Raw genomic sequence first — 27,049 nt, 5'->3', positions numbered from 1 at the left:
TTCCCCACTGTTTCAAAATGCTGTGCACACACCAGGGATGCTGTAACATATGCATAATTCAGAAGTCTTTCTAGTGCAGCTTTGGATTGTTAGCTACTCCAGCAACCTCAGAAATATTAATTAAAATATATATTTTTGCTATTTTGCACAATCACTAAGATCAAAGTAATATTATAAATTATTCCTGTCCAGACACTCTGATAACCAAATTAGCAACAAGCACACTTTCATTTCATTTTCTTCACATTTAAAAATATGACATTTGCTGTTTTATATTTCTTTTCATTTGTTCCAATGCATGTAATGAATTTAAGAGGCAATCAATTATGAGAGTTCTGTAGCTTTGAGAAGTAATGGTAGCAGAATGGATTGTTCATATTCTGTAATAGAGAACAGCAGTAGTTGAAAAGTACCTACATTATTGGCACTAAACTAGCATGGATATGGCTTATCCAGCATGCAAAACATGAGAAACCTTCTGTCATGGATTCAAGCTCAGGATGTAGTGAAGTTTTAACTGTGAAAGTAAAGATCAGTGTGCTTGAGCCCTCTTGACTGCACAACTGAGAAATGGTGAGGTAGAGTTGTCCTTGGCTTCACTTTTCCGTAGAACTTGTTATGTATATTATTTATGCTCCCTCTTTTTTCTGTTCCCAGTTCTCATGATTTTTGCTAATAGGCATCAAGTTCATACTGCCTCCAGCATTTCATATTTCTGGCAATATAGCAGGTACCAGTAGCTAGGTCTCTAAATCCAAATATGTTGCATCAGTGCACAGGGGTATAAGAAACTGCAGATGTATTCACCTTGTTCATACATAGGTATTGCAACACTATCGGCAAATGAAGAGAATGAAAAGAAGGATTTTTTGCACAAATTAAGTGACAGTGCACAAAATGTTTAAAGCTAACACCACAGTTCACACAAAATGGCACAGGTTGCTGTTTGGTTGCATTGACTTTTAAAGCATGAGATGAGTTTTGTGTACCTTTCTAAGTAGTCTTAGAAGGGCAGCAATCCCCTTCATGGATTGCTGCCTTGTCATGGCGAAGGGGCTTGAGTAATTCAGAGAAGCTCTGGGCTATGCCGTGCAGGGACACTCAAGACAGACAGGTCATAGTGGAGAGTTCTGACTAAACACAATCCACCTGGAGCAGGAACTGGTAAGCCACTCCAGTATCCTTGCCAAGAAAACCCCATGAACAGAAATAAAAGGCTACAAGTTATGATGCTGGAAGATGAGCCCCTTGGGTCGGAAGGCATCCAACATGCTACTGAGGAATAGAGGAGGACAAGTAGCTCAAGAGCTAATGAAGTAGTTGGGCCAAAGCCGAAAGGACGTTCAGCTGTGGACATGCCTGGAAGTGAAAGGAAAGTCCAATGCTGCAAAGAAGAATACTGCATAGGAACCTGGAATGTAAGATCTATGAACCTTGGGAAGCTGAATGTGGTCAAACAGGAGATGGCAAGAATAAACATTGACATCCTGGGCGTTAATGAACTAAAATGGACGGGAATGGGCGAATTCAGTTCAGATGATTATCATATCTACTATTGTGGGCAAGAATCCCCTAGAAGGAATGGAGTAGCCCTCATAGACAACAAAAGAGTGGGAAAAGCTGTACTGGGATACAATCTCAAAAATGATAGAATGATTTCAATACGAATCCCAGGCAGACCTTTCAACATCGCAGTAATCCAAGTTTATGCACCAACCACCAATGCTAAAGAGGCTGAAATTGACCAGTTCTATGAAGACTTACAACATCTTCTAGAACTGACACCAAAGAAAGATGTTCTTCTCATTCTAGGGGGCTGGAATGCTAAAGAAGGGAGTCAAGAGATAAAAGGAACAACAGGGAAGTTTGGCCTTGGAGTTCAAAATGAAGCAGGGCAAAGGCTAATAGAGTTTTGTCAAGAGAACAAGCTGGTCATCACAAACACTCTTTTCCAACAACACAAGAGGCGACTCTATACATGGAAATCACCAGATGGGCAATATCGAAATCAGATTGATTATATTCTCTGCAGCCAAAGATGGAGAAGCTCTATACAGTCAGCAAAAACAAGACCTGGAGCTGATTGTGGCTCTGATCATCAGCTCATAGCAAAATTCAAGCTTAAACTGAAGAAAGTAGGAAAAACCACTAGGCTAGTCAGGTATTATCTAAACCAAATCACTTATGAAAACACAGTGGAAGTGAAGCACAGATTTAAGGAACTAGATTTGGTGGACAGCGTGCCTGAAGAACTATGGATAGAGGCTCATAATATTGTACAGGAAGCAGCAACAAAAACATCCCAAAGAAAAAGAAATGCAAGAAAGCAAAGTGGTTGTCCAACGAAGTCTTAGAAATAGCAGAGAAAAGAAAGGAAACAAAATGCAAGGAAGACAGGGAAAGCTACATAAACTTGAATGCAGATTTCCAAAGAATAGCAAGGAGAGACAAGAGTGCCTTCTTAAATGAACAGTGCAAAGATCTAGAGGAAAATAATAGAAAGGGAAAGACCAGAGATCTCTTCAAGAAAATTGGAGATATTAAAGGAACATTTTGTGCAAAGATGGACATGATAAAGGACAAATATGGGAGGGACCTAACAGAAGCAGAAGACATCAAGAAGAGCTGGCAAGAATACACAGAGGAATTATACCAGAAAGATCTGGATGTCCTGGACAACCCAGATAGTGTGGTTGCTGACCTTGGGCCTTCCTGGAGAGTGAAGTCAAGTGGGCCTTAGAAAGAATGGTTAACAACAAAGCCAGAGGGGGTTATGGCATTCCAGTTGAACTATTTAAAATCTTAAAAGATGATGCTGTTAAGGTTTGGAAAACTCAACACTGGCTAGAAGTTTGGAAAAGATCAGTCTACATCCCAACCCCAAAGAAGGGCAGTACCAAAGAATACTCCAACTACCGTACAATTGCACTCATTTCACACGCTAGCAAGGTTATGCTAAAAATCCTACAAGGTAGGTAACAGAGCTGGAACAATAAGGCTGGCAGGCAAAGCAGGAACAACAGGGCAGGAACTAGGAAAATTTCTGGAAGAAGACAAGGCTGGAGCAAGGCTGCACTCGCAGGCCAGAGCAGAAGACACATGTTGCTGAGGTCTGGAAAGGAGAACCACTACTTAAATAGGCCTTCTCTCCAGGCTTCCAGGTGGTCCCCTCATGAGTAACCTAGTAGCTTCTGCTCAGGCCAGAGCCTGAGTCTGCAAACACCAGGCAATTCCTCAGTCAGGCTGGCCCTCATCCTTCAGTTACCTTAGCAGGTCCATGTAGGCCAGTTCCTGACACAAAGTTACAATGTTAGAAGTCTGTTTTTCCTGTTGGTATGCTGGACACTGAGTGAGCTACTAGCACCCCTGCACAGTCTCATTCTCAGTGGACAACTGAATGGGACAGCCAACATGAACAAGACTTGGAAGTTAGACAAGAACCATCACGTGAGTCTCCGCAGACCGTGGGGTAGTTAAACTTAACAGATTCTAATTTTGTTTTATTCCCAAGATTAATGTATGTCATTAACCTCTATCATTACTATTATTATTATTTTTACTTCCACCGAGGTTATGTTTTTGTCAGAGTACATGTGTGTTTGGCTTTTTTTTCTGACACTGTAGAGACTGTATACAAATTTCACAGACTGCAAAGAAAATTCCCCCTGCTTTCATTTGTTGGGGTGGGATTCCCCCCCCCTTCGATTTCATGATCCTTGATGGAAGTCTACAATCTCTCATTGCTCTTGTTATTATTGTATATATCTGTAATTTTTTCATGGCTGCACCATTTGCAGTATTGCACCATATGGCCCTGGTAAATTCCGCTATGGAAAATTTCTGTAGTGCCCCCTCTTCCCTTGATGACCCTAAGCACATGCTTAATGGTTAATCCACCCCTGATCATGGGCCATCACGAACTCCAACTTACTGCAACCCTTTCGAGGGTTTTCTCAGTATAAAATACTGAGAAGTGGTTTACTGTTGTCTTCTTTTAGGGGTGTCCTGGGACTGTGCAACCTACCCAAGGCTATGCAGGTTGGCTCTTCTTCCGGGAGGCACAGTGGGGAATTGAACTATCAACCTTTGGCTCCTCAGCCTTGTGCTTGACTCATTAAACTATCTTGCCATCTACCTTGGGAAAATAAGGACACAGATAGCATCCATACTGTTCAGAATTTGAAGGGAAAAAATGATACATAATAGTATACAACATGATCTGTGTCATTGTATGATCTGTGTCATTAATGGGCAAAAATTAATGCTTAGATCTCTATGCTGAAAATTTCTACCTTGTGAAAACTGTGTTTTGTTTTTTTCTAATATGTAAAACTTCAGTGTTTATACTCTTTTACTAGGACTGTAATTTCATTCATAAAATTATTGCTGTTCAACATGTTGAATCAACGCTGAAAAGCAAATTCAGATGCAGTAGCTCGTAAATGTTAAGTTTTTGACAAGACAGCGCTAAATTATCCACATGATTTTTTCCTCCAAAACATAAATTACAATTGTGCAAGTGTTACGCTTCAGTAACCTGAAACACACTCATTGCAGTGTTTTTTGATCATCTATTTAATGGTTTAATATATAATGAAAGGGAGATAGTTAAGTCTTATCTGTTACAAAACACCCCAGTGATGCAGGAAATGGTACAAGGAAAGAACACCTAAAATATTTATTGACCTATTATTTATAATTTTTCCCCTGGGTTATACTACAGAAATAGTAAAAGGTAACTCTGAGATAATTCGGTACCATGATTAATATCACTGTTGAATTCCAGACACCTCTAGTTCAAATAATGGGAACTGAAGTGGACAATATACTTATGCCTTCAACAATGCCGGGGTTACGGTTCCTGAACCCCTATGTAGTTCAGAATCCAGGTATAACTCTTACGCCTCCAGAAATGTAACTGCAAAGCACAATGATTTCACACACACACACACACACACACACACACACACACACACACACACACACACACACACACACACACACACACACACACACACACACACACACACACACACACAGAGAGAGAGAGAGAGAGAGAGAGAGAACAGCTGAGTTTATTTATTAACGGTACATACCAGATGATGATTACAATACTGTACTGTATGTACAATTTATATTTACAGAGATGTTCGTCCTCATCATCACATTAAGTAGGTTGGGGAGGAGGAAATGTTGCTTTACAAAAATGAATTGTAATCTCAATTTTAGATTTTTCACTTTTTCATTTCTCTAAAAATGTTTCTGTACAGTACTTGATCTGTTTGATTTATAGGCCACCTTTCTCCCAATAAGGAATACCAAGGCTGCTCACAGTATTAAAGAACAGAATTAAAAACATGTTAAATAGTAAAAAGTAAACTATACACTAATTAAAATATATTTAGAATTAAAATACTTAAAAGCAGGTAACATTATGCTCAAAATCCTCCAAGGTAGGCTTCAGCAGTATGTGGACCGAGAACTCCCAGAAGTACAAGCTGAATTTCGAAGGGGCAGAGGAACTAGAGACCAAATTGCTAACATGTGCTGGATTATGGAGAAAACCAGAGAGTTGCAGAAAAACATCTACTTCTGCTTCATTGACTATGCAAAAGCCTTTGTTTGTGTGGACCACAGCAAACTATGGCAAGTCCTTAAAGAAATGGGAGTGCCTGACCACCTTGTCTATCTCCTGAGAAAATTATATGTGGGACAGGAACAAACAGTTAGAACTGGATGTGGAACAACTGATTGGTTCAAAATTCAGAAAGGAGTATGACATTTTGTCCCCATGCTTATTTAACTTATATGCAGAATACATCATGCGAAAGGCAGGATTGGAGGAATCCCAAACGAGAGTTAAGATTGCAGGAAGAAATATCAGCAGCCTCAGATATGCGGATGATACCACTCTAATGGCAGAAAATGAGGAAAAAAAGAACCTCTTAATGAGGGTGAAAGAGGATAGCGCAAAAATTGGTCTGAAGCTCAACATAAAATTTTAAAAAACTAAGATCATGGCCACTGGTCCCATCACCTCCTGGCAAATAGAAGGGGAATATATGGAGGCAGTGACAGATTTTACATTCCTGGGCTCCATGATCACTGCAGATGGTGACAGCATCCACGAAATTAAAAGACGCCTGCTTCTTGGGAGGAAAGTGATGACAAACCTGGACAGCATTTTCAAAAGCTGAGACAAAGGTCCACATAGTCAAAGCTATGGTTTTTCCAGTAGTGATGTATGGAAGTGAGAGCTGGACCATAAAGAAGGCTGACCGCCGAAGAATTGATGCTTTTGAATTGTGGTGCTGGAGGAGACTCTTGAGAGTCCCCTCGACTGCAAAGAGAACAAACCTATCCATTTTGAAGGAAATCAACCCAGAATGCTCGCTGGAAGGACAGATCATGAAGCTGAGGCTCCACTACTTTGGAGTGACATCATGTGGCACATCACTTAGAAAAGAAAATCTCTCTTCTATTTATGTATATCTCCTTTTCATCTCAGTTTCAAGTTTGTCAACAATAGTTTAAAAAATGTTGATATGGAATTTATCTCTGGCATTCAAATATACTTCTGGTGCATCTCTGTCATTGGGTACCTTTGTTCTGGTATGTTTGCGAGTTGTAGCTGCCTTGTAATCAACATCTGGTAGCATTTCCTTTGCAGCTGCTTCATATCTTTCACATTCATCTTGTGACTTGTAACAGTTGGTCAGCTAATGATACATACAGTTCTGCACATGTTTCCAAGTTCACATTCTCATTTTGTAGAACTTGGCATACTCTGTGCAAATTCTGCAAAATCACATTCCAAAATTCTATTTAAAAACAAATTCTAGCTCTTGCATCTTATCTGCAATATTATTTGCAGATAAGAAAGTGTGAAGGCAAGAGTAGAAAGGGACGACAGAGGACGAGATGGATGGACAGTGTCATTGAAGCTACTAACATGAATTTGACCCAACTCCGGGAGGCAGTGGAAGACAGGAGGGCCTGGTGTACTCTGGTCCATGCGGTCACAAAGAGTCGGACATGACTTAACGACTAAACAACAACAAAGCATTGAAAACTATCTTAACTTAAAAATGATATTCAGGGACTCAATCTTGATTGTTAAAAGCCTGCCTGAAAAGATGGGTCTACAGATGTAGGTGGAAGGATAAAAGGAACAGGGGCAGCCTGATTTCCCAAAGGAGAGCATTCCATAACCTGGGAGCTGCCATAGAGAAGATTCTCTCTTGTATCTCCGCCAACCATTCCTGTGCTGGTAGACCAAGAGAAGGGCCATCTCTGATTATCTTATATACCAAGAAGGCTCATATGAGGAAATATGGTCCCTTAGGTAGCCAGGACCCAGGCTATATAGGGCTTTATAGATAATGAAAATCACTTTGAAGTGGGCCTGGAAATGGACTGGTAGCCAGTGCAGTTGCTGTAACATAGATATTATATGCTCTGTGTACCTGGCTGCAGAGGTTTTTTTTTTGGGGGGGGGGGGTTGTTGTTTTTTTGCTGTAACCACATTCTTATTCATGATTTTCTTGAATGCCTCTGTATTATGCCCAGACAAGTCATGCACAAAATCTGGACCCAATTTTCACTAGCAGGAATTTATTGTTTTGGGCTTGATGTTTTTCATGTTTTTTTTTCTATGGTGTAATCCTTCCAGGCTGTCATGGTGTTCTCTCTGTTAGGGTTCTCTTCCATTGTGTTGACAATCTTTTCCATATAGTACATATAGTACCATGTGTTTGATCCTTAAAGGTCTTTAGGACCCCATGAGCTACAGAATGAAGTAGAGAAGTTGTGTTGAGGGGGAAATAGACCATTGGCATTGAACTCATGGGGTTCTAGGTGTGCAGAGTCATTTTCCAATATCAAAACAACTTTTTTAGGCAGTCTCTTACTGACAAGGTACTTCCTGACTTTGTGGAAAATCATCCATGAAATCATTTCAGAAAAAAGAGATCTGCGTGTTTTGCAACAAAAAATCTTTACCTTTCATAAACTTTATGTTTTCCCTTCAATGCTTGGGGTTAGCAGCTTTATAGATAAATGCAGTCCTGATCATTTGTTCATTCACACAAAACAGTAGAGTTAGCCTATCCTTTTCTGTCTTAAATCCTGGTGTTTATTTCTCCCTTAGTAATAAACATTTTTGTGTGGCATTTTTCTGTCCCAGAATAGAGCAAGTTTTATTTGCATTGAAAATCTGTTCAGGCACATATCCTTTCTCCTCAATGGTTTTCTTGGTGGCATCTGGGAAATTGTTTGCTGCCTCTTGGTTAGCAGAAGCTGCTTCTCCTGTTAGCTAGACATTTTTTAAGTGTAACCTCTTTTTTGAAATTTTCAGAATATCCGTGAAGGCTTTCACGTCCGGGATCTAATGGTTGTTGTGTGTTTTTCAGGCTCTTTGGCCATGTTCTGAAGGTTGTCCTTCCTAACGTTTCGCCAGTCTCTGTGGCCGGCATCTCCAGAGGACAGCACTCTGTGCTCTGGTGTAGTGCTGTCCTCTGAAGATGCCAGCCACAGACACTGGTGAAACGTTAGTAAGAACAACCTTCAGAACACGGCCAAAAAGCCCAAAAAATCCACAACAGCCATTTCAGAATATCCTTTGCTTGCATAAAATGTTCCATCTTTAGATCCTTTAGAGAGCATGAAAGGAAATTCTCGCTTGTACTTTATAATATTTAATGTTTTACAACTGAATCCATTTAATTTTAAATTTTTTAAATCATTTTTGAAATTTTAAATATATTTTGAGTCAGTGACCGCAAAATAAATACTACTGCTGCTGCTGCTGCTGCTACTACTACTACTACTACTTTAGATCCTTCACCTTCCTTTTGTTTTAAGATGTCATATAAGGGCTTTGCTTTTTCTCATATCGAATTAGAGTCTATAGCTATGCCCAGGGCTTCAAAAATCCACTTGTCCCCTCATCTGTGACGAGTGCAAAAACACTGCTTGACCAGCCACAGCTCCTTCCATCTCTCCCTCCCTCCCTCCTTACCCTGAGACCCTCTCTCTCTTTCTCTCTCTCTCTTTCTCTGATCCTCTCTCTTGCAAGAAGAGAGTTCGAGTGGCACATAGATATATAGCTCTGCAGGAGAATGTAGAGTAGTCCCATGCTGGAGAATATGGAGATTCCCTGCTCCCTATTTCATCCGAAAGACCTGGCTCCTTAAGAGGCCAGGCACTTTTGCTTTCAGTTTTATTTTTTCCTGGAGACATTCAAAAGAAAGGCATTAAAAATACAGGCTTCATGACCCCACAGGCACGCAGGTAATAAAACAGCCTAAGTCTGAGTGTATATTTATTTTGGGTTTGTATGCATTGTTATGTAGAAAGTGCCTAATTTAAATTTACATTTAAGTTTAAACATAAGTTGCAAGGCTATAGTTCGGTCTGCTGGCTTGTGAACTTTTTGGTTGACTGGTGAGACATTGTAAAAGTTTTCAAGCCCTGACTGTGCCTTTCTTATAACAATCCAGCATCCACAGAAAAACTTCACTTTCAGTACATCATAATATGCTGTCTTGCAAAAAGTGCAAGTTCTTCATGCCTGCTTGTGTTACTGCAGTGATGGCTTCACTAATTTCTTTTTTTTTAAGACACCCTTATGCTGGATGCATTGATCTTGAAATGAGGGGTAGACATGGTCTAGAGGGGCGGGGTAAAAATAAAATAAATAAATAAAATAAATAAATAAATCGCAGCTGCAGACCTCAATCTGTGATACATACCAATCAATTCAAGCCTTACTTGCAGAGTCATGACTTTCCTCTGCTTCTTCAGAGTACTTCAGGTGTCACCAGTGACACTTCATTTGGGTCCCATGGTGTTTCCATGTTTTCAGCACTGAACTTCTTTAACAGCAGCCAAAGGACAAGAAAAGTCTCTATCAGAAGGGGGAAATGGAAAAACAATCTCTCCTCCCTCTGTAGACCAGCATGCCTCTGTGACCTTCCCCAGCCCATGTCAGCCACCTGTAATGTCCCAACACCTTCCATGGCTACAACATGGAGCTGACATGTCAAGAGAGAAGGCCAATCAGGCAACACCATCAGACCAGGGTGCTACACCAACAAGGGCCTCAGTAAGTCTAAAACTTTCCTTCCTCGGCCAATTCCTCAAAATGAATATCAGCACAGTGTTTGTTTGTTTGGGGAAAAATCTGTATAACCAAAACTGTACTGCTCAGACCCATGCAATTCAAGGGAGAAGTGTAGTTGATGTCTACAGGGTTCTAGAAATTATTTATCAGAAACATTTTAAAAGAGTTGCAGTACATTGCCAAAGTAATCCTAACTATGAATTACCGACTTATGACCACTGGGAAAACTACTAAATTCACTGCATTTATAGCACGCAGTGCTACAGTAGTATGAAAAAGACAGATTTAGTAGAATTTGAACTGAGGATGGGCTATTTCAAAGTTGTCATCTCAAGAAGGAAAACTGAAGTGTGTTAGGAAAGAAACAGACGACACTGAGAAAGACTCATTCAGAATTTAATCTCTCTTTCAAGGAACAGAAATATTATACCTGCAGAAGGAGTGATGTAACATTGAAGGGGATACCCAATGTGGTGTAGTGGGTAAAGTGATGTATTAGGACTCAGGAAGCCTTGGGTCAAATCCCAGCCCAGCCATGGAAACTCACTGGGATGTGGAACTGTTTAAACCACTCCTTAAACATCTCACTTACCTTGAAAGCCCTGTTATGATTGTTATAAGCTGGTTTGGACTTGATGGCACATAATAACAACATTAAATATTTCCATATTGGAGCCAGTGGAGCGCTCCAAGTAACTGCCTCCATAATTCTCAGGCTATAAGGAAAGATAAAATGAAGACTCTAACTAGTAAATATGTAGCAACTTATACCTATAGCTTCTGGGTCATAAATTCCAACTAGAGAAAACAAATCTCTTCTATCAAAGTGGGGAGGGGGAGGTCTGTGAGGCTACATCACTCTCCCTACTCTATCTAGATTCTAGAGAACTGCAAGCACCCAAGTGGAATTGCTAAGGGGAGTTTAGTGGGGAAACAACTCTTTGAATGGATGGTGAAGGTGGGGATCCTTTTCACCATATCTGTCATTTTGGGGGGGGGGGCGAAGTAATATCCCCATTCATAACTCTCAAGTGATCTTTTGAGTTTTCACTATGAATATTCAAAAATCTCAGTTTACCAGGAATTCCTCTTCAGCTGAAAAGTAATCAATCACCCATCTACAGAAAAGACAAAAGCCTATCTCACAGCCATAAATACTGCACTCCAAAGCCAACTACACCAGAGCACAGAGTGCTGTCCTCTGAAAATGCCGGCCACAGAGACTGGCAGAATGTCAGGAAGAACAACCTTCAGAACACGGCCAAAGAGCCCGAAAAACCCACAACAACCAATCAACAATGGACTGTTCTCCTGCCTTTTGATGGATTATCATGGGTATACTGATGAAAACCCACAGTTGAGGATGCAGAAACTGGTAGATGAAGGCACAGATAAAGTAGAGTTCATGGACTGTAACATACATATCCAGGAACATGGGGTGGCACTGCTGTGTGACATTAAAGGGTCTGCACAAAATTAGCCTACAGTAATATTCCAAACATTCAATGTAAAAATCACAGTCAAGTTATAATACTTTTGTCTTTATCAGTTTGTTTCTCTGTGTCTAGTAGAACAAATGGCTGTCTCAATGGGAATGTTATGTACAGTGACATTGCCTGAGAGAGAGAGAGAGAGAGAGAGCTAACTAAGCCTCACTAAACAGATATCCATAGTTATATGTGGCCATCAGGAAAGCTTTTTTCTTTCATCCATCTAAATGGCTTGCGTCCAGGAACAGGTCATTAGCTTGTGTACCTGTAATTTTGTGGTTCAGATAGTGTTTTCTGAACTAGAAATTCTTGTTCTGTTGCAGGTCCTTTCCAGCTGAAATAATTATTGCTATCCCTCTCTAAATGTGCCCTTTGTCTTTTCTTGGAGAAATCATTAAGATGGGGTTCAAATGCATGTTTCCTGTTGACTGGTATGTCAGCAGTGTCCTTTTGCACTATAGTACTGACAAAGAGACCTTTGGGTAGAGTGGGCGACATGGAAATAAATAAATTAAATTAAATTAAATAAATAAATAAATACATACATACATACATACATACATACATACATACATACATACATACATACATACACGCACACACGCACGCACGCACGCACGCATGCATGCATGCATGCATGCATGCATGTATGCATGCATGCATACATAAAACCACAGTGGCCTCTATTGTACAAATGCTGGAGAACCTTGCATTCTTGCTGCAAAAATTACCTACATGCCAGTGTATTTCCACAGAAGGAGTTAAGGTCTTCTCCTGTGGAAGCATCTGGTCTTTCATACAGGTCTTCTACCAGCAGTGGTATGTGGTCTTCTTCAATCTTTCTGCTAATTTTTAAAAAGTGCACACTTCCCAAATGCTATGAATTCATTTGACTATCACTATACATTAATTGATGTATGAGTAACATGAGCTACTGTGCATGAGTAACATGGGGATATCATTCTGTAGAATAAGATTACAGGTGTTGTGGTGGTGTCTATGTAGTTCATTTGTTCAGTCTGCAGCTGCTGGCTGTGAAGCTGGATCTGTTACAGGAGGCACATTATAACTTTCTTATTTTGCTTTTATGCCTGGCATAGCAACTGCCCTTGTAGCAGGACTGCAGCAACAACCTGCTCATCTCAATTCTACATAACAGCACTTAGTGTGTAGAACAAACTTTTATTGTCTCTAGTCCACCCTCTGCCAGAATGACTTAAAAGCATCCTAAGCTCAATAAATTGAAGAGACAAGAAATTATTATGGAGGGCAGGGAGATTTCATGGCTGCACTCTCTACTTTTTATAGAACCTTTCCTCCTGAATGCTTATGTATCAGCGATGCATGACATTGAAATTAGCACCTTCTACCATACTGTTAGCAATGTTAACAGGCTCGAGTGACTACAATGTGACATTAACATATTATTTAAGGAACAGTTGTGTGTCCAGCACATTCACTGCACTACAGTCAATTGCTTCACTAACATTTTACAGCTTATTCTAGCTTGAAAAACAAGATTCTCTTTATTAAGGCTTTTCCCCCATTCATTTTCTTTTCAAGCAAAGCCTCACTGGGTTCAACTGATAAAAGATTTTGAAGCTGCAGTAGAGGACAACTTATACTGGGAATGCAGGGCAAGTGGCAAACCCAAGCCATCATATAGGTGGCTGAGAAATGGAGAGCCTTTAACACTGGAGGTAATTTCTTTGTTGTTGTTGTAGCAGTAGTTTGGGGAGGTTGTTTGCTTTTCATTGTAATCATACCTGTGCTTTTCTTCCCTTTGCTGCTCATGCAACAACATTTCAGCTTCCTCTATTCATTCTACCATATTGCCCCCCCCCAATATCTTCTGGTGAGAGTTGCAGGAATGAAGAGGAACTTATTTCACCAGCATTGCCCATTCTTCAGGCAATACAACCCAAAGACTAGAGGGCTCCGTGTGCTTGTACATATCATATGGATCCCAAGAGTTCCTTGGTTGCTGAAAGCATCTCATTTCCTCTGCAGGAGCTCTTTACAATTCTCACAGTTTTCAAATTATTAATTTGCTTTGTTGTGCAAGTAATTATCTAGATATAAACTTGGCTTTCATTTGCAAATCTGATTTATTATAGGACCTGCTGGAATTATGTTTTGAAACACTAACTAGAATCTCAGTTTACATGTAATGTATAATTTGGCCCTAAAGGCTCCAAAGATCTGATAGTAAACCACGAGCCTGCATGATGATACATGGACAGCTTTATGGTGGAAGCTAGAAGCATACATTTGTGAATGAGAGTCAAATCTTAGCCCATTGTCCCTTAATCTTACACAATGGCTGATATCCTGCTCGTAGCATAAACTGGATTGTAACTTTCTATCCATTCCTCCCTGATAAATAAAACACCCATGCCATAATTCTTGGGAGTGTGCATATACCCCACCCCCCAAGTCATAGCTGGGTGCTTTGTTTACCAGGGAAGAATAGATGGGAAGATACATTTCGACTTAAGCTCTGAACAGGATTACAGCCCTTGTAAATTTATTCAGTGGGATGCCTTAATGTTTTTCTTACATTTATTGCAGCATACAGTAAGATACAGTATGTTTCACGGTGCCTTTTTTGCAACAAGAAGACTGTAACGTTTCTCCTAGTGCACAGATGAAATACTGTATCAGGGAAATGAGAGCTTGGAATGAAATTGAGGATTGTGGACAAAGAAGCAGGAATGCCTCTCTCCAAACCCAACTGGAGAGAGGCTGTTGCATAACGAACAAATCTAGTCAGAAAAGTCCTAGCCAACCAGATAATTCTCCCTCCCTTCCAGTACTGTAAAAAAAGAGATGGAAGTCTGTCTCTCTGTCCTTTGAACAAAGGCAGATTTTGCCTAGGGATGAGAGAGAGAACCACAGCATATGCATGGAATGGGAGCCAGAGGCTATTACAGCAGGACTTGTGTTTTGGCTTAGCTCTAGTCCATATGGCAATCCAGGAAAAGTCATTTCTAGATCCCCAAAGAAGAAAAGGTGTCTACCACATAAGTAATTCCATCAGAAAAGACTAATGGGCCTTATAACTAAATGGTTGTTGGGGTTTTTTGCAAAAATAAAGACGATAAATGACAGCTACCAAACACACAATGTGTTTTCTATTATTGGAAATGCTTCCGTAAGTTATGAATCATGGTGTTAATTGGTACTGACATATTTAACACAACGCCATGTGTCTTCCTTGAGAGAGAAGGATAGACATTTGCACATCTATAAATAAATAAAAGGCTCATTTTTCAACTGCTACTCACTATGACCTAGGATAAATTCATAAGAAAAACATAAGGAAATCCATAAGGAATAACACAATTATTATTAACTGCAGTTTGTGTGTACTTTTAGAAAAATATATGCCACTAACATTTTCACTAGCTGCCTTCCATGCTGAAAAAGTATCTATTACTACTTTTCTTTTCTGCTCTTTGTCTCTTCCCCATATTGACAGGAGGAATCCCACTATACTTTTGCAAAGATTTGTCAAGTTCCTTAGTGAAAATCATGAACTGAAGTATAACATTTATTTATCCATGCAAGGTAGAAACCGATTGATTATGATTAGCCAAGGACTTGCAGTCCCCTTCCACACTAGAAAATTACATCAAACAAAAAACACAAAACAAAACCCACCAAAGCCCTACTATTGTAGTCAAGGTTGATGAATGTTTGTTAAATCCCCACTGATTAGTGATTGCAGAGAATGTTCTCTAAGTATACAGGCCTTTAACACAATGGTCCTCTGAATATTAAGAACATTTACCTTGTTAATGGTAATGTGAATGGAACTGGGGTAGAAACTCCTCTGAGATTATAATTCTTGCAAATAGGATGGAAATATCAGTTAGTACTTGCCTTCCTGTCTTGTTTGTTCTGTGTTAGAAAAGGAAACCTCTCTTGCAAGCAGTCCTTTATTCTACCTGTGTCCCCAGGAGTGTGTGTTTGGGTTGTACTATTATTTCATATAACAGTTGGGATACCATGTGCTTGAATGCTCTTTATAACAAAACAAACAAAAAAGTCTTACAAGGAACTGTACAGGGAAAAGGTTAGGAGGAGGTGCTGATAAATATTGAGCCTTTCCCAGAAAAAAAAAATGAGCTAGGAAGCTGTAACTGCCACACTATTCTACATATTCCCCCAGGAAGTCAATGCACTTGCGACATCTGTCCTGCAGCTTCTTAAATTGTATTGTATTTTAATTGCTGTAAGCCGCCCAGAGACCTTTGGGTAGTGTGGGCGGCATATAAATTAAATAAATAAATAAATAAATAAGTCCCTGCAAATAAAATTCTTCCAACTGCTGGTGTAACCACTCATTTGCAGCATTAGTTGCCTCCAGAACACTCTCAAATTGTTGTCCCTTTAGGTGTTTTTTGAGTTAGGGGAACAGATAATAGAAGGAGCCAGGCTGGGAGTATAGGGTGGATGGGGCATCACTTGAAAGCCTAAGCACGTCAATTTTGCCATTGTTTCACCTGTAGTATATGACGAGGCATTGTAATGCAACAGGATGACACCTTTGGAGAGCTTTCTTGATGTTTTTCCTTGATGTTTTGCTTCAACTTCATCAATAAAGCACAGTAATATTTTGCATTGATGGTTGAACCTGTTGGAGGTAGTCCACCAGTAGAACTCCCTTCTTATCCCAAAAACTGTTGCCATTTGCTTCTGCATCAACCTTTGCACTCAGAACTTCTTTGGCCTGGGGGAACCACTGTGCCTCCATTCCTTAGACTGTTCCTTTGTCTCAGGATCATAACAGTAGAGCCATGTCTCATCACCAGTTACCAGTTTGCCCAGGAAATCTCACTCATTTCTTGCAAAATGTTCCAAAACAGCCACCGATGACTCCACACGTTTCCTCTTTTGTTCGGTTGTTAAACGTTTGGGGATCCACTGTGCTTCCAGCTTTCTCATGTCCAAGTCGTCGTGGATAATGGCACCAACTCTCTCACGTGATATTCTCAGATATATAGCAATACTTTTGGCTGATATTCATGATCATGTCATGGATGGCTTTAAGATTTACAGGCACAGAGACAGAAACAGGCCTTCCACTGGGTTTCTCACTTTCCACACCAAAATGGGCAGTTTAAAAATTGACAATCAAACGTTTAACTGTTGCATATGAAGGCCCACTGTCACCCACAGTTTGTGACATTTCATCATGGATCTGCTTTGCATCTTTCCCTTGGAGAAACAGGAACTTGATTATGGTCCTATGCTCTTCCACATTGAACTTTTCTGGAGGTGCTGCCATGTTCACTTTGGACCGGAAAATGAAAGTTCAGTTAAAATCATAGGTAGTTGATTTTTGCACCATTGAATATAGATAAATTGGTCATTACACCCTGCAATTTATAGCTTCCTAGCTCAATTATTTCTGGGTAAGGCTCAATACTTATCAGCTCCCCTGTGTATGCTGGAACTCTTTCCACTGCCTTCTAATTGTGTGAAGAGAATATGTTTCTAGGAATGAACATTAAATAATCTGAGGCGTCACCTGTAGTCTATGCATCAAAACTGATCCCATGTCCGTGAAAAGAACTAGACCTTCTTCACCCACACATTATACCCACTCTCAATTGTTATGTTCTGAAATGTCATTTTTTAGGAATGAGTGGGATTTTTTATTACTCTGCACAAACAATGAGCAGAAATAGACATACTTGTAAGGACCAAAATTAAAATGAGCTAATCCCAGGATTGTCAGGAATAAATCATGCTGGCTGTCAAATCCAACTCAATTTTCTTAGAATTTGAAAGAGGATTTTCATAGCTGGTGTTATAGTTTTAGACTTATATCTACTGGATAGCACTATAGATCTTGGTCTCTCATAAATCCTTTATTATTATATTACACACTTTGGTCAGATCATACCGAAAACTCCACAGCTGATGTACACATCTGTTAAGTTGCATTTAAACTCTTCAAATGAAATTTGCTGAAAGCATGGGCTATAGCTGTATAGCCAGAATATCCTCCTGTGTTTATTTCATCAGTCAATGAAAGGGTATTTATTTTTATAACTTCTGTTTTTACTGCCCAGGGAAGAATACAAATTGAAAATGGAGCTTTGATCATAACAAACCTAAACTTGTCAGATTCTGGCATTTACCAGTGTATAGCAGAAAACAAACATGGCACAATATATTCCAGTGCTGATCTCAGAGTTGTAGGTAAGTCTAAACATTCCTGTCTGGTTTGTATTTATTGTCATTAAATTGTCTTTCTCCCCCTACTCCCATGCTGCCATGGTTGTCATACTAACAAGAACCTTGAAAAAGTGGGGAAAATAAAATATTATCACAGCAAGCAACTCCTTATCTGCATTGCTGTTTTTCTTTTTTTAACTCACATGCATCTGGAAGAACTGCTGATGAGGGAAGCAACACCAGCCCAATGTGTTTTACAACCCAATCATTCACTGTTTTAAAACAAGGACACCAAGATAAATTATTAATTAGGGGGAGAGGAGAGACAAAGGCTTGGATGTCAGCCCAGAGATTAAAACTAATCACACGATCTGGAAGGAACGTCGCCTTGGCACATTACTCAGTAGCTCTGACCTTCTGCATCAAAGCCCTAGTATTCCTTGGAGAGCAATGTCGTTTAAAAGAAACAAGGTGGCTTCCTATGACCTCTTATTTGATTATGGACAGAAGGGGCAGTCTTTTAGTCATGGAGGTGATGCCAGCTTGTTTTTAAAAACAAACGGTTAATGCTGACCAGAAAGGAGTGCTGGAGTGTGGCAGAGCTCCTGGTGGATTGAAATAGCAAGCACCTTTTTTATGATAAAGATAGTAGCGAGGGAAACCTGAAGATCAACTTGTATGGCTTTAAACAGCTTGATCACCCCCTCCCCACTCATTGTTAAGATCAACAGAAGTGGCAGCCACAATGAAACAACCACCTGCCCCAACAAGCTCTGGCTAATGGAGTCAACTATTTGAAGCCAATGCTGTCAACATCCAAGATTGCATTTAGCTCCTCACCAGTAACATGATCTGTACTGTACTGCTGAAAGTCCACTCATTGTCTGTTCTAAATAGAAAGTAAAGTTTTTCTGTGTTGTTGCCTATTGAAATAAGCCCTACACTGCCCTTACTTACTCTACTTGCCATTGGCAAGGTGAAAGGGGTGATTCGCTCTGCCGTCATCCTCATACAAACAGAAACAAGACTGTAGAAAATAGATTCTTGCTCATGTGTAGACTCTTATCTGTGAACATGAATCCTGGAAAAATATGGGTGTTTGCTCACTTCAACAGTTTATACATCTTCAGGAACCTCTCCTCTTCAGAGGATGTGCGACTGAATGTGATAATAACCAAACAGAGCTATTTATTTCTGCATGAGAAGAAAACCTGTAGATGCAAATCTAAACAGAGTTGTTAATTAGAACATTGATTGCATGGTTATCAGTTTGAGAGCTTTCTGTGCAGAATTCAGCATCAGATATTTGAACACAATAAAATTGTGCAAGTCACTTAAATCTAGATTGAGCAGTGAATGTGAGTCCCAAATCAAATTAGCAATCTGTTTATATAATAACATTTTGGATGGCAGTATTTCTCTTGTCTTAAGCTACGTATTGCTAAAGAACATTATTCTCTCTCCACCCCATTCCTCTTGCAAACACTTACATTCAAAAGGTTCATTTTTATTCAGAATATTGGCTGGCATGGATTAAGCAACATAAGGCATAATGTGATAGAGTGTTTCCCACTTAGTTGTGCGAATGATTAAGATAATGTCTTCACCTTCTATTAAATGCTCAGTCTGCCTCCTTTTCGCAACCAAAGCTTCCTAAACAAAACAATATTGCGCAATCTATTAATTCAGTACAGAGAGTCCTGAATTATAAGATTCTTTTGCAAAATGTATTGTAAACATCACCTAAAATGGTTGGGGACAACATGAGGCTTGCTTACACCTTGTTGCCTCCTCATTTTTGTCCCTGCCACTGCCACCTTTTGGTAGCACAGCACTGATAAAAAAAATGTCCACAGTTTTGCATGAAAACAATGTGCATGGGGCAATAAAGTCAATGACTGAATATTTAAAATTGTAGAACAACAGCAGTAGAAAAAGAGTTTTATCCTCATGTCCTAAGTATAAATTTCCACTAGATATCTGTTTGACCACAGTGGGAAATAAAGATGCTCAACTATCTACAGCAGTGCTTCCCAGCCTTGAGTAACCCAGGTGTTCCTGGACTTCAACTCCCAGAAACCCCAGCCAGCATAGCTAATGGTGAAAGCTTCTGGCAATTGCAGTCCAAGAACACCTGGGTTATCCAAGGTTGGGAACCATTGATTTACACCATTAGTATGATCCAATACTGCTTTTATATGCTTTATTGAAGAGAAAGCATGACCTTAATTGTAGATGAAATAAGTGGCATTTTAGTGTTTTTAGTTCAGTGTTATATTAGCATTTTTAAATTTGTTGTTAAAATAAAGATGGAAAATAAAGAAAGACTGTGGAAATGCAATGGAGGACATGAAAGAGCAGCCGCATTTTGTAATTAATGTTTTTTTTTTTCTTATGCCAGCTTCTGCTCCTGACTTCTCTAAAAGTCCAGTGAAGAAACTGATTCAGCTTCTAATGGGCAGTACAGCTCATTTTGAGTGCAAGCCAAGAGCTTCCCCTAAAGCAACAATTACTTGGAAAAAGGGAGGTGAGCTGCTCCAAGAAAATGAAAGGTATCATGTAAAATTGTGAATGTTTTCATATGACAGTTCAATTAATATTTTTAGTTGCTGTCCTAAAAACCAAAAAGGAGTATGCACACAATTTGTTTTAAAATTAAAATCAGAAAGCAACAATGCAAAGGACTTTAGTTCCAATTAAACCAGCATAACCACTCACCAACTATCCTCTCTTTTGTTTGTGGGAGGTTGAAAGGGGGGGGGTAAGTCAGGTCATCTTTTTTTGCAGAGATGAATGGAGAGGATCCATTTCTCCCAGATGCATTGTTGTTTTAGCAAGAGGTTTCATTTCAGTCAGGTTTCTGCCACTGAATAGGCTATGGACATGTTTAGCCTGGATGTTGGTCCTATGCCACAACACTTTGAGCTATAATAAAGTGAAATTGTGTTCATTTTACACCACAGCATGTCTTCTTCCCATCCTCACCCCTTCTTACGCCGCTGCCACATAATTCATGCAATTATTCTAAAAGTGATTTGGCTTCTACATTTGCCCATTATTGGATTCTATGCAAGACCACGAAAATCACATTTAGTTGTCTTGTCTTGTCTTGTCTTGTCTTGTCTTGTCTTGTCTTTATTTATTTATTTATTTATTTATTTATTTATTTATTTATTTATTTATTTATTTATTTATTTATTTATTTATTTATTTATTTATTTATTTATTTATACCCCACCCATCTGGCCTATAAGACCACTCTATAAATAAATAAATACATTTATTTAGTATATTTATTTAATATATTTAATTGTCTTATTTCACAAGATAATTAAATATACTAAAATTACAATAAAAATCCTAATCGGTGATTAATCTCTTAACATTACATATAGAGAGACACTTATATGCAAAAAACAATTAGGAGGGAAGCCTGACTGAATTCAGTAGGGCCTCCTTGTGAGTAATTAGTAACAGATTAATCTTAAACAGCTAAGACTGCAGTGTGAACACTTACTGGAACATTACAGCACAAATACTGGCTAAAATCCAGAAGTACGTCATAACAACAGTAGGCCATTTTGAATCAGTGGAACCTATGGAGGAGCTGACTCACCAAATCGCTATTGATTCAGTGGCTCTACTGTAATATCACTTACTGCACTATCACTTACTGCATAGGATTTCAGCCACTGAATTGTGGTTGCTGCTGCTTTTTGATGACAGAGTAGAACAAATTCAGAGGTGCACAGATCCACTTTGTCCCCTTAGATCCCCTGAAATTTCATGTCTCACTGCTGAATTTCATCCTCAGCAAGACATCACTGATGTTATCTTTGCATAGGTGCCTGCTTCACTTTCATTTCACTGCGTTCACTTTACTGACTTCACACACCATGGTGGGCATTATATAAACCAGCATTGGGAAGCATGAATCTGTGGGTCACATATGCAACTTGTCTGTTCTTGCACACCTCAAGATATTTGCCCAAAACCAGAGCTGAATTACATATATAATGACATCAATATATGATTATGTCAGGAAAAGGAAGCAAGAGCGAGGTGGGGAAAAATAGGATAGTGAAGGAACACATGGGGACACGTATAGTTATGCAAACTTAAGCCATATTTAATTTGGTTGTGTGACTGAAGGAATTATGGCAATGGGATCCCAGGTCAGTATTTTCAGAATATAATGACGTCAATTGCTTACTGTTCAAGTTTATATGAAGATATACTGCAGAAGGCTTGCATTTCTGTGAATGTGTATCAAAGATCAAAATATGTACAACAGCTTTCTGCTGTCCTTGAAATACAAAGGATACAAGTGGATATGACAGAATCATACCTAGCAGCTTTCCTCCTCAGTTCTTGTTCACTATCCTGCATATCACCACTGTTGCCTTCCTTTTTTCCACATGAGAAAGTTAACAAAAAATTCCCTGCTGCTGAAATGAAGAAGCTGCTTGAAGTGTCAGAATCAGCTTCTTGCCATTGTCCACTATACTTTTCTGGGTGGGTGGGTTGTTTTGTTCTGTTTTGTTCTGGGGGCCCTTCAAGCACAGACGTTTTGAGGAAAATGACATACATACAAATATTTAGAAGGCTTTTAAGAAATAAGAAAATAGGATACAGTGGCCAGAATCCACACATAGAGCTATCACTGTGAAAGTGGCGGCGGCTATTTCATAAAGTGCCAGGGGTGTTCTGTGCACACAACCAATAGCTCACTAAACAGCCTTTTCTGCAGTAAGCTGTACCTGCTGCACACAGTAAATAACAACAGAATTCTGGCCAAGGGAAAACATCTCAGTATCCGTAAAGGTAAGTATTTTATGTATCTCCTACTCACTTTCACAAAACTATTTGTTAGACATAACAGGTTAGGGCAACAGATGATCCTCTTAGTTGTAGCAAATGAACCTTTTCCCATCCGAGGCACCTAGGTTGCAGATACATAGCTTCATCAACTTACTCCTACCAGAAGCAACATAACAGTGTCGTAGTGATTGGGGAAGTATTGAACAAACTCATTTTGTATGCTGTTTCTGTTCTTTAGGTAGTGAAGCTCATAGGACAATTGAAGCATGTCCGTATTTCTATTACAATTATCTTCAGATAGTATGACTGATATCATTGAATATATTGTCTAGATCAGTGGTTCCCAATCTTGGGTCCTTAGATGTTCTTGCTCTAAAACTACTCAAAAGCCTTCATCACTATCTGTGCTGGCCAGGATTTCTGGGAGTTGTAGTCCAAGAACATCTGGGGACACAAGTTTGGAAATAACTGATCTAGATCTATAGATCATATAGATCTATATTTAGAGCAAGTTAGAAATATGTGAAACTAGCTTTCTTATTTCCATATAGTTTTCTGCTTTGCCTCTCCATAATTCTATTTGGTGACATAAGGTTGTAGTTGTGAGGCTACATTTAGCCCATAAAGGTATTTTTGTGGTTCCTGGTCTCCCAGATTTCCTAGCCAAAGTCACCTGTATCAACAAAAGCTTTGCTGTTCCTGGAAGCATCAAGAAATGGTGGTTCTCCTTTCAAAATCAAGGGTAGATTTTATCCCTTTTGTTTTTCATTCTTCTCAGGTTTGGGAATTTTTGGTGGTTCGTATAGTCCATGGAGAACCCAGAAGCACAAAATTGGCTCTTAGACACACTCCAGTTATCCATCCTTTTTTACTGGAAAGCAGCAGAAAGTGTGTATTTTTCCAAACAACTTACAGGCATAAGGTGTTCTCCCTTTTTTTATTACATGGAACAGCAGTTCCTCCTTTAATGGATAATAGCCATAGACAAGTGAATATATGTTGACTGGTTCTGTATGAAAAGGCACATTAATATGCAAATCAGAATGAATGTCCCATTGAGCAGAGAAATGGGTACTGATAAACAACTGCAGTGGATTGTGCATTCCATTCCACTTCCCAATACACATTCTGATTATATTACCCTCCTTCTAACTCAAGTGTGAGATGTTACATTTAGCTACGATTTCCTTTAACCTCAAATATGTATATTGAATAGATGCAGGAACTATTTATTTTAGGAAGAAAGGGGCAACTAAGGGAGAATGTTATAGAGGTGAATAAAATAATGCATGAAGCAGAGAAAGAGAATAGGGAGACCACTTTCTCTATCATAAAAGTAGAACCCTTCATCATCCACTGATACTGAAAAGAGTGAGATTCAGGACAGATATCCTTCATACATCACATAACTGATGTATTTTGTTTTACAAGTCATGGTGATAGTCTCATTCTCTATGAATTTGTTCAGTCTACTTTTAAAGCTCCCCAAGCTAATAGCTATTGGGCTATTAGTCCTTGTCACTGACAAGATCAAAGGTAACATGTCTCTGAATACCAGCTGTAGTGGTATTTTACAATCATGTCTTGCTTGCAGGTTTTGCATCTAGTTGATTTCTTTGTGAATCAAGAAGTTGACTTGGTAGGCATTTTGCCTGATCCAACATGGATCTTTTTCTGTTCTTATAAAAGAAGGCTTGGGATAATATTCAGGAATGATTGCCAGTATTGATACCAAAAACTGAAGATGGTGGACTTCCAAAGCATCCATAGAGTAGATAACTATATACAGTGGTGCCCCGCATAGCGAGGTTAATCCGTTCCAGATTAACCCTCGCTATGAGGAAACATTGCTAAACAGGATACAAAATGCTATTGGAACGCATTAAACTTAGTTTAATGCATTCCAGTGGCTTCTATACTCACCGTTAAGTGAAGTTTCCTCATAGCACCGCCATTTTCGCGCCCTCGGTAAGCAAGGGCAGGGCGCGAAAATGGTTGCGGCGGCCATTTTGGGTCATCCGGAGGCCATTTTGGAGCCACCGAGCATCTGATTTCCCAGCGTCGCAATGCGAAGATCGGTAAGCGAAATGCTTACTGATCTTCGCAATGTGAGTTTTGGCCATAGAGGCCATCGGTAAGCGATCGCATTAGCGATCTCAAAAAAGAGATCGCTATGCGATTTCGTCGTTATACGGTGCGCTCGTTAAGCGAGGCACCACTGTACAGCTACCACTGTAGTCATAAAGTTGAGAACATATGTATTGGGTAGCTGACAGTGGTGGCAGGAATTATGAAAAGCATGTAGGAGAAATTGTATGAACTGGACAAGAAGACAGTGTTTAGATAATACTTCTAGGCTACATCAATCACACACAGATATGCATATAAACCCACTATACAGTATTCAAATACAGTGTGTTACAGTGTATAGCATAAGCTTCATAGGGCTCACTAATGACATTTGTTGAAGAACTAATGTCAAGTCTGGAAATGGGAAGACAATTTGCTAAAATTTTGCTCTTTCTGAATTAAGCTGTCTTGATTTGATAAGCCATTATCAAGCAATTCTCAAGGTCCATGAGATTCTTCACCTCCAGGCAAGAGTGAGAAAAACATTTTTTTTCCTCATCAAGATTTTTTGTCAAACGCACACAGACTTTATGCAAAACTTTTGTTCCTTCCCTTTCAGGAGCAAAACATATGCACCACAGTACAACTTTTTTATTATTAAAAATTACAACAAAAACAAAACAAAGAATATGAAAAACAAAGAATATAAAAAGAAAAACCATGTAACTAAAAAATTAACATAAATCCATTTAACCAGTACAAGAAAGAACAATGTGCTCTCCTCACAGGAACAATTTAGAGAAATGATGTTCTTCCCCATATGGAGTCTCCTACCTGTTCCAGAACTGCATTGATTCCAGCAAAGGTGTGCAACCTTTCCCCTTTATTAATGCACAGTCAGTAAATTGTGCCCGGATATCTATTAAAACATCCTTATTTAACAAACCATTTTAAACTTTGAGATTATACATAATGGCACAGATTTCATTGTACCATTCATTTACTTGGAAATCATATTTTACTTTCCAGTTCTTTGCCGTTATTAATCTTGCCAATGTTACTACATTTAATAATGTTTCTTTTGTAGTTCATTTCCATTGCTCCTTATTAAATATCAGTAAAAGGATACAACTTTCTATTTAACTTATTTCATTTATTTCCTTAAAATATAACTGCCAGATTTTGCTATATTTTTGCATTTCTACCACATAGGAAAATAACACATCTTAAAAAAAATAATATGTATTTAATTTAATTTAAGTGGAGTTAAATTAATATAAACTAATTTGTACAATTTTTCCTTTATCCTTATAGACATAGACTGCAATATACTTATATCCCATATATTTTTCCACACCTTACTTCGGTACGCACTTCCTCTTCCATGTCATGTTCCCTCATTAATTAAAAAAAATCTTGTTCATCATCGGCTTCTAATAGTATTTTATGAATTTTATTTGTTAAACCTTTTATTATCTTTTAAATTTATTTTTTCCTTCTGCAGTACCATTTCATCAAACTTCATAAGCTTCCTATATGTACTATATTTAACCTAATATTTAAGCCACTGCTCTAATTGAATAAGTTTATTTTCTCCATTCCTATTTGCTCTTTAATTTGTTCTTTATTCACAATCTTTTCTAACCCATCTTTTATCCTACTAACTTGTTTCATCCACCAATATTCCTTCTAAATTCCACTTCGAGTTTTCTGGAAATTCCTCCAGTTCTACCACTGGATGTAAAGGGGGAATTGATGGAATCAACATGTTCCTATACTTGTTCAAAATTATAGGAATATTTTTAAAAGGAGGCTTGTCAATTTTTTAAACATGTTCTTATTATATTGTCTAAATAAGGTATTATCAGAGTCCCCACTATCCTGTAAGTCTATATCTAACCATATTAAATTATTAAACTGAGATTTTATATCAACTATTTGTCTCATTTGATTACATATATAATAAAGTTTTAAATTAGGAAAAACATAACCCTCCATTTTTTTTGATATTTATACCACCTCTTCTTATTTAGCCTTGCTTTTTATATTCATTACAAAATGCATTAATCATATTTGCCAATCTTTCAGCTCTTCTTCAGTTACCCCTTTCCATAATAACCTAAATAAAAAATTAATCTTAAGTAAAATCTTCATTTTACATACCATTATTCTACTGAACCATGAGAATCCAGTCTTTCTAAAATCATCTAATTATATTTTTTTTGTTTCAACTGGTTTAAATTTACTCCTTTCAAACATTGTAAACTCTTCTGAATATTTATACCTAAGTATTTAATATTTTTAAAAATATTAACTTCAATTTTTCTCCTAATTAATTTTCACAGAACAATTGAGA

At 38.6% G+C, this 27,049-nt stretch overlaps 1 protein-coding gene across 3 annotated transcripts in view; it reads left to right on the top strand.

The window, feature by feature from the left end:
* Positions 1-27,049, top strand: part of CNTN3 (contactin 3) — a 297,168-nt gene that overhangs the window by 171,849 nt on the left and 98,270 nt on the right. For all 3 annotated transcript variants that reach the window (XM_072989444.2, XM_020811500.3, XM_078385204.1), the window contains exons 7-9: positions 13,177-13,313; positions 17,697-17,826; positions 20,204-20,354. In XM_072989444.2, the coding sequence (XP_072845545.2) occupies positions 13,177-13,313; positions 17,697-17,826; positions 20,204-20,354 (418 nt within the window). The remainder of the gene's footprint in view (positions 1-13,176; positions 13,314-17,696; positions 17,827-20,203; positions 20,355-27,049) is intronic.

Source organism: Pogona vitticeps, chromosome 2 (genome assembly GCF_051106095.1).
Source record: "Pogona vitticeps strain Pit_001003342236 chromosome 2, PviZW2.1, whole genome shotgun sequence".
In the NCBI taxonomy this organism is placed as follows: domain Eukaryota; kingdom Metazoa; phylum Chordata; class Lepidosauria; order Squamata; family Agamidae; genus Pogona; species Pogona vitticeps.
This window is presented reverse-complemented; position numbering and strand designations above follow the sequence as displayed.